The 9,511-nt window shown below is 39.4% G+C and overlaps 1 protein-coding gene across 1 annotated transcript; it reads left to right on the top strand.

Moving 5' to 3' along the window:
* Positions 1–6,633: 6,633 nt before the first annotated feature.
* Positions 6,634–8,198, top strand: LOC122882173 (ictacalcin-like). The gene is made up of 3 exons (XM_044209276.1): positions 6,634–6,790; positions 7,582–7,715; positions 7,829–8,198. Exons 1-3 carry the CDS (start codon positions 6,727–6,729, stop codon positions 7,952–7,954), a joined length of 324 nt encoding a protein of 107 aa, XP_044065211.1. The 5' UTR covers positions 6,634–6,726; the 3' UTR covers positions 7,955–8,198.
* Positions 8,199–9,511: the final 1,313 nt, after the last annotated feature.

Raw genomic sequence — 9,511 nt, 5'->3', positions numbered from 1 at the left:
CCGGCCGACTAATTTGCGATCATTATTCAGCTGTCAATCATGACGTGAAACCCCCTTTTTATAGCATCAAATAACTAATTAAAACTAAACTTGAACCTGAACATACATCAGCGTGATAAGAACTATCTGAAATGACAGAAACCATCTTTGGTGGTCCATTTTATAGGCCACTGTAAAACTGTTGACAGAACTACAAACAAGGTCAATTATGACTCTTTCTGTTATGAATGTTTTATCCATGGAGGTTTTATATTTATAAAAAAAGCGATTTAAACATCTGTGATGTCATCACAATGTAAAGTCTATGGGCCAAGCGGGAACTCGCGGGTGGGGCTAGCAGGATAAACACTACTGTGCATATTCAGTGGGCCATATACCTAGAAGTAAACCCGGAAGCTAGGCGAGCAATTCTCATTGGATTGAATAGGCACCATCTTGGGGTCCGCTATCCAGTTCTAATAATAATAATAATAGTTATTTCCTGCTTCTGTGTCACATGGGTTTCACCCCTGCCCCGCCCCTTTAGGTGACTAGTGGCAGGTACTGAGTCTATTCACCAATGGGAGAAGTGAACGTGAGTACAGATTATGACCTATTCTTTCACCCCATAGTCACTGAAGTAAATATTGGACCCATTTTTCACAAGCCACATATCTTCCGAACATTCGCTAAAATGCCATTTTTCAGACAGACAAATCAGGAGAAAATTTACTTTGTTCAAGACCTGCAACACACTCTCGTGAGATCTGGCAACCCAGATATCACACAACAGACAACACAAGGATTTCCCCACCTTAGATGATCTACTCAACCTGTTAACAAAACACTTCACACATCAATGCATGCAGATACACATATAATCCATGTCAAGAAATGCAAACATTTTTCTCTATAGACAATCTGAGCAATGATAAATTCTTTTTATACAGTATGGCACAAAAGGACTGGTGAAGCTGGTTTGTGGGGAGTGGGCCAGATTTCCAGAACATGAACCACCACATGTGTGTTTCTTTCTTTCTCGTGTTTCTGCTCCTATAAAAAGAGGCTTATCCCTGAGTCTAACATCAGTCTCATCTGGGACCAAGCTGGTGACACAGACGTGATCTCTCTTCACCTGGTGAACGTGAACTTTGAATCGACGCAAAGATATGGAGGGAGTTAGTTTTGTGGAAGGAAAGAAAATAGCTGTAATATATTCTGAATCAAAGCATGAACAAGTGCAAAAAAAGCCTGACACGTGCAAGGAAATGACAAAATATTGTCTGTAAGCTGATAGCATTATTATTGATCTAAATGTTGAGAATAATTCCTTACACTTACTAAAGCTTTATTTGGTGCTACTGCAAATACAAGTAGCACTGAGCATTTGTCATCCTCTTTCATTGACTTTCATCCTCTTTCATTGTTAACTCTTACCTGTAAACTTTAGTCTGACAGTGTATGAATCAAATTTACCAATATTAAGAGATTTGATAAGACTTGATAATATAGTGTCTGAAAAAATCTTGGTAACAACTTGATTTTCTGTTCATCATGTATGCTTCAAAGGCATTAACACCTGTGTTTCTTTTTGTAGAACTCAAAATCAATCTCAGTCTTTTTGTCCAGCTACAGCTATGGCTGGACTGGAACAGGCTACTGTGGATATATTTGTGGAGTATGCTGACGACAATGGCAAGTTAAACAAGGAGGAGGTGAAGAAGCTGATTTAGAAAGAAACTGAAAACCCTGAGATTAAATTAAGTCTCTCAACACACTCACTTTACATGACACAGTTACAATACACATCTATACATTACACATTCACTTGTTTTCTTATTTCTTATTCAGCATTCAGATGCACTTCATGTCGTTAACTATAATAATCAGTTTATCAGGCTTAACAAGGCCATGGGGAGGCTGGATTCTCCTTTTAAGTCTTAAAGAATCTCTTTTGAAACGTGATGAAATTCTCAACCCCTCAATGCACAGTGGATTGCTTGATATTTATTAGGAACAAAACACAGAAGGCACTCTGACATATTTCTGCATAACCATAAGAAAGAGGCTTACACAAGAGAGTCAGAGTTTGCCATATTTGCAGAGAAATGTTATATTATTCATACATTAATAAATAAACTCTTTGATAAAGTCATTTGGGTTAGCTGTTAGCCACTGATCCCTTCAAAGGTTTCAATAGCACACCTACCTTGCTCAGGGGAGAGATGTTAGGTTCAAACAACAGGAATGCATACCACTTTTCTGTTGACATAACAATTTCCTTAAAACTAATTTTAAATTACATTTTGCATAAATTCAAGTGGATTTTCATCCACTCCCCAATGTGTTAACTCACTCACATTCCAGCAGTCTAAAGGTGCTGCTGCAGGCTTTAATGAAAAGAAACACATACATAATACAATGCTTAACCTGTTTGCATGAGAAAGTAGCTGTACAATTAGAATAGGTTGTGCAGGTTTATATTAACAGTTAGTGCCTGGTGGGGCAATAGAAGTAAACTTCTACGAGAACGCTATTGGCCATACAATAATCCTACTTTCAAATTAATATTACTGTAAGTGACAGTTTAAATGTACTCTTGGAGTCTTTGTGGCATGAAACTTCCAGATACAACAAGAACGTATTTCTGTGTAAATCCATTATAACAAATGTAGTTGATAACTAGACTGTAAGGGACCCAAATTACATGCTGCAGAAGCAATCTATTCCAGGAGTAGGATAAGCATAAATTAACCCTAAGGCCTATTCTACTCCACAAAGACACCAGAAGAGTAAAAGTAAACGAAGTGAATGCATGTTGTAGTACAGTATGTTGCTGTCACTTATAAACATCCCCCTGCTTCAGTTTGTCTAATTCAGCAATCTTCCCATCACAAGTCTCTACTAGAAGGATCACCTGACCACACCTCATACAGGGAGAAGAAACACCCTACCCAGGAGGCAAGAGGCTATATAGGCGGCACCTGTTACAGACAGAACTGACCAGAGACACAAGGAAGGTTATGATATAGTTTATTGCAACACAGGGAGAGTGGATAGATAATGGAGGGAAGTATACTGTCCTTAGTATGGAGATCGTGGAGCTCGGGAGTAGAGTGGCTGAACACAGGGGATTCGGTTCACACCAGGCTGGACACCCGAGCGACACACACGGAAGACGAGAGATACACGGGACCAGGAGCTGGAGTGACACACACGGAGGACTGGAGTACGAAGGAGCCAGGATAGTGGTACTGGGTGCTGGAGGCTGGTAGTAGTTTTCGTTCTGGTAGAGTCAGGGGAACAAGCGTTCTATCCTGTGTCTGAACGAGACCGGACACAGACTGTGGTGAGGAGCTGGGTTTTATAGGTGAGTGGAGTGTACGAGGTGACAGGTGCTTGGCATTAGTACTCAGGTGAGGGAGTGCAGAGTGAAGGGGAGTGGCTGGAGAGAACATGACAGACTGTGACAGCACCTTTGTTTCTAAGAATTTTCTAAACACAAAATGCTTCACTTACAAACATGAGGTTATCCCTATAAATCATAACATCATACATTATTATAGGGGGGTCAGAAATAGTCAAATCAACAACTGCACAACAGAAACCTCACATGTACACTAGAATGCTGTAGCAAAGTCCTCCATAGGAAAGAAATGCCTATAGGGCAGATAGATATCCATTTAAAATTAACATCCACAAGCAGGCAATGAGTTTCGGAACAATTAAAAGCTCCTAAAACACTCTCTAAGCTCAACAGCTACAGCCAGAACAGAGCCCTGGCAGCAGATGTTACTTTTTATGAATGGTGCGTTGTTGGAGTTAGACTGTTTGCTGCGGTATATGGAGTTAGCGAATGTGCAAGGAGGACATTATAGTGTAACTGCACATGTAAAAAGGGCAATATTTAATAATATACTGCAAACAGTCAAATTACCAACTGTTTGTTTGTTTTACAAGAGCATATTGTCAACAACAGCTCCAGCATACGCAGCAATAATACAAACTGACAAAGCACAGAAACAATGGAAACCAGAGCCAATAAAGCACAAAGAAAGAAACAGAGCAAAGAAGAGAGTCATACACGGAGCAAACTCAGATTCCATTGTGTTGCACTCTGTCGGTCTCATATTTCCTGCTGTCCAATGACTCATCGTAAACCAAGCTGCGTGGTAGCAGCAGAATTATTTTATGCTAAAACCACACTGCCAAGAGAACTAAGCTCCAATTTTAATCTATCATTCCTCGCTACACTAGGGATACATTCAGCCAAACCATAGCTCATAAACTATAATTAACTCGACAGGGTTATGACACACTCTTGCCCAAGTGGCGCTGCTTAACAGGCTTTTTTTTGATCAAGCTACATTAATTCAGGAAATCAGGAAGTGAATGATTTGTTCACATCAGTGTAGACTACATCATATAACTTTGCATTTTATGTACATGTTTCAGCAAAAGAGCACCAAGCAGAGAAACTTTTATCAAAAGATGAAAAGTACAGGGCAGAGAAAGAATGAGGACGAAGACAGGGGGAAACACAAGTGAAGGTTATAGTCTTTCTTTCTTTTTAATTCAGTAGAAACCGGTACTTTACAATGTAATTTGGCTGCTTCCTCTGTGAAATCCTCTGTTCGAGGTAAACAAACATACTTGCGCACACATACACACACACAATCAACCGATGTAGTGGAAAGTTTTGGTGTTGTTACCATGGGAGAGGCAGAGAGTACACACAGCACACAACAGCATCCTGTTTTGGCAAAAGCAGAGAGCCCTGCTCTAAACACTAGCAGTAGTGTATTACACTGCAGGTTTGCATTAGCTGACAAAAAAAGTGCGGAAAAGTCAATTTTTAGTATACTTATGTTATACTTACTTTTCCTACAGTAAAAACCAAAACTAACCAAGACCAAGACGGCACACTTTTGCTGGAGTTGCTGAAGTTGTACTTGCAAAAAATAAGCCTTTACTTGTACTTTTAAAGGTAGCTGTTAGAAGTCTCCTAAAAAACTTACGTTACTTACTAAAGTATTACTACTATAAGAATACTTTAGTCCAGTTGTAGTCCACACAAATAGTAAACTGAAGTGTAGTTAAAATATGTATAAGACATATCAGAAACTAAAGAGTGGAACCCTGAAACTTCCCTGAAGTTTAGTGCTGGATATATCTGCACATATTGCTGCTGTGTGTCACACTCCAGTCAAATAATTTTCCAGTTTTCAGATTTACGTTTTTTAACATAACATAAAATATCTTAACAAGACTAAGAGTCTACAGCCAAACTAGTGACCCTCTGAGGCATTACTTAGGCACAGTGAAATGCACTAATGTCAACCTCGTGGTGTGTTAGAGGAAAAATCATGGGATCACTAAAGTCATGAGGATTCATCGATTGGCATCCATGAAAGTCTGTGCAAACTCTTGTGGTTATCTGGTGCATTCCTTCAAATCTTTTCCCCCGCCAAACTAATCTTACAACAAATGGCAAAGTGGTTGAAACTTGTCCTGCATTTTGTGTCAGGGCTGTTTCAAAACTTAACTAACTGTAATAATACAGTTAGGACAGAATTTGGTTGAGAATCATTTTGAAATTAGGTTTAGTAAATGTTTGAGACTTTGGACTGCCCTTCTAATTAACTGGATAATCCACAAGGACTCTACCACAATCAGCTGTGCTGCACCATGGGAACTCAGAAAACACAACATCATTCTACCACGCAGTCACACTACACGGTCCCTAGTCTGTTTGAATCTGTGGAAAAATCCTGACTGGGAAAGGGTTAACTATCACAATAGTTCTGAAACCATTCCACCATTTGTAATGGCTGATGCACTACGCAGATAGTTTTCAGTAGATGTTGGCGTGTTTGTGGAAGGAGGACAGTATCATCTGTGCATGATGGTTTGTTTAGGGCACATTTGGTATCCACAAACATTCTCTACCAGCGAGTCATGGTGCCTCATGACCACGCCTATCTTCTGCTTTTGTCTTTGTCCCACTGTCTGTACTGGTGTCTCTGTCTCTCATTAATACCAACCCCTCACAGATTATGATTTTAGCAACAACCCACAGTTGCAACATATTGTCTGTGTGCAGAGACAAGTTGTTGATTCATGATGAGGTTCTGACTCAAAATACAAAAGCCTGGAGGATACAGTCTTTTGAACTTGTTGCTTTGTTCCTCTAGGACACAATGCTGAATACAAAGACTGTATTAAAAACAATGGAGACACAAAGTTGGGCTGACATGGAGTAGTAAAATAAATTATGAGATAAGAGTCGTACAATAGTATTAAATTTGCTGTTCCATGTTGCCGTGGTAACTCATCAAAGCTTACTGTTTGGTGTAATGTTAGTCAGACAAAATGCTGCCAATTTGACAGTGTTGTAAGTAATATCCTGTTCTTTTACTTCAAATTAGCAATACTATGTATATAGCAAGTAAAAATTACTTGCAACATGAGCTTATGCATTAAAAGTAAAAGTTCTCCATTAACAATGGTCCCATTTGGTGTTTAATTATTGACACATAAATGTGTTAGTGAGGATCTTACATGGAGGACTTTCAAATGGTTAGAAAGTAATTCATTAAGGGACATTTGACTGGAAAATAAAAACAGGGACTAATGCAAGAATTGGGCTTCTTGGTGATCCCATGAAGGAAAGAAAAAAAGACAGAAAGAGGGGTGGGGTCTTGGAAATGGGTTGTGTCAACCTCTATTTAAAAAAGGTTTGTGTCCATGCTCTCTTCACAAATCTCTCTCTTCCATCTTGTCGAGCTACACCAGTTTTCATACAATTTTGGTAAGTGGAAATATGTTTTCAAAATCCTTTTTAAAATATAGCATTAACCATTTTGCATTTAATTTATCTAATAGTTGATACCACATATGTGCAGTGGCATTATGTGGTATGAGATGCATGAATGAGCTTCTGGTTGTGGATTGTGTGCTGCGTAGAGTGCTGCCTCTGAATAGGATTAACATGTCAATCTATGGTACAATTATAAGAATTATTATAATTAGCAACAATTGTGAAATTGGTGAGAATTCAGTAAATCAAGACTACACAGGGTTCAGGGGGGAAAAAACATATAAAACAAATGAAAAGTTGTTTAAAAGGATCTACAGGCATGCAGTAAGGTGGGAAACCTGAGAGGAACTGAAAATTAGTGAGTGAGAACAGTGTATGACGGTGCCGAGCCAAAGCCGTTGAGAAGAAACAACCAGTGAAGTGAGTGGGCAAGCAGACAGTGCTGAAAGGCAGGATAGCGTTTAGACGCCTTGTTTTAGAAAATGCAGACTTTCCTCTCACACCAAACTACCAATTTGCTTCTTTGTTGCACCACCCATACTTAATCATGTCTCGTGTCTCTCAATGGTCACTAGAAATGACGGACATAGATAAGATGACAAGGAAACAAAAGAGCAAGACTTAGAGAGAAGGAAAATAAAAAATTCCAAAGCAGTAGAGTCCAATCCATGTGTTTAAAAGTAGCATGAAGCACAACCACATCACTGCATTACCACAGCCATGTAAAATGAATAAAAAAATAAACACTGGACTACAAAGTCAACATTATTTTCTTGTTCCAGCCACCATGCCAGGGCTTGTGGATGCAATAGTAATCCTCAGGGATACCTTTGACAAGTTCGCTGGAAAAGAAGGAAGTAAAGAGACCTTGACCAAGGCAGAACTCGCTGACCTGCTCAAGAGTGAGGGTTTTCAGGTAAGTATAAAAGAAGTAGCACTGTTGCAACAGAGAGCTGTGAATGCTTCTTTGACATATTTTACAGTGTTTTATAATCTACTTGCAACTCCTATTGTTTTTCTTTTTATTAGGCTACAAACAAAGCTGAAGCGGACAAATTCTTCAAAGCGCTGGATAATGACGGGGATGGTGTTGTTGATTTCCAGGAGTATGTCACTTTTGTAGCAGCCCTCGCCGTGATCTGCAATCTGAAATAATTACTTTGGCCACATTCCCTCAGAACTTTCTTGCCTTATTTAATGTGTACTAAATTTTAAAACTGAGTGCTGAGTCCAACTTGCACCAGTATTACAGTCACATCTATGAAATATACATGTCATTATGTTCTGAGGAGGAAAACTTGGTTATTATGTTGGTTTAAGGGACTTGAAATGTGTTGATTTTGAGTGTGTATCACTGATGTTGAATGTCAGAGGTGACTAATAAAGAAACAAAAATAAATGTTGTCACATTTTATAAATGTTTTGTGTGTTCCTAAACAAAATACAAACATTGTGCAAACTCAAGCATCCGACCCTCTGTACTGCACATTTACTAGGCAGAAAAGCCTTTAAAATCATCTTTAAAAACATAATCTGCCTTTTCATATAACATGGCAGTCTCTCTTAGCTCATCATTCAGGGGCCCGTCCCATAGTTAAATATTCACTATTATGTCACTGTTTGGATACTTTACACATAGAACAGGAAATAACACTGAGGGAGAGCCAAACAGCTTTATTTCTGCATGTGGTCCATAAAAAGCTTAAAACTAGAGTGGCTCACATGAAGTATGTTTAAATACATCTCCAAACCTTATAAGCAGCTTATTCCATCTCCATAAAACTGAGATATCTTAAAGTGATCTTCATGTACATGTTCGTAAAGATTTCAGTAATTGTGCTGTGTTCACATATGTTCACCATTGGGTTAGCCACCACACTGTGTTTAGATTTTTTGAAATGTCCATGCCATTTATTTACCCGTGGTCTTGTGGCTGGAATAAATTAGCCTATTATCTGGAAAACCCAGTGTTGTCTAATAGTAGTGCTTTAATGATGCAGTTGCTAAACTGGTGCTCTGCACAGTAGTTTAGTCTAATGCACTGCATCATTTCTTTGGGCTTGTTGTGTAAAATCTTTATCTGCAAATGAACCAGTCACTACAGCAGTGAGATAAAAGTAGTGGTATAAAGCTATATTTCCCACCAGAATAATAAGGTCAATAAACATTACCCTAAACTGTAGTCAGGTACAGTTAGTGAAAGCACTCTTTCCAGCTCTTATTGTCACATTCTGCCTCTCCGTCCCTTCTTCCAGCCACATTCCCACTTCCTCAAACCCATTCATTGCCATTCTCTTCCAGTCCAGCAGATGTCCTCTGACTTTTTCTCCTGTCCCAGTCACCTCACCCCCACATCCAGCCACTCCCTCCTGTCCTGCAATAACCCCTTTCCCTCCAGTCCCAGTCACCTGACCTTCCCCGCCCACCTCCTCACCTGTTCCCATGTCCCCTAATACTTTGCCAGATAGTTGCTTTGTCACCTCATACCTTTGCTTTCAAGCCTCAGATCTCTGCACCCCTCACCCTGCAATCTGGGACCTATACCTGCCTACCTACCTGCCTCATGTACCTTAATCTGGTCAATAAATCCCTGATCTTTACCAGTCTTGCCTGCTTTGGCTGCGTATGGGTGCCATCCTTGTTGCTTGTGTTCACAGGTCATGACACTTACGACAATATGGTTTTGTTTACTAAAGACAAGTCAGGACAGAG

The sequence above is a fragment of the Siniperca chuatsi genome, linkage group LG9 (genome assembly GCF_020085105.1).
Source record: "Siniperca chuatsi isolate FFG_IHB_CAS linkage group LG9, ASM2008510v1, whole genome shotgun sequence".
NCBI classification, from domain to species: Eukaryota; Metazoa; Chordata; class Actinopteri; order Centrarchiformes; family Sinipercidae; genus Siniperca; species Siniperca chuatsi.
This window is presented reverse-complemented; position numbering and strand designations above follow the sequence as displayed.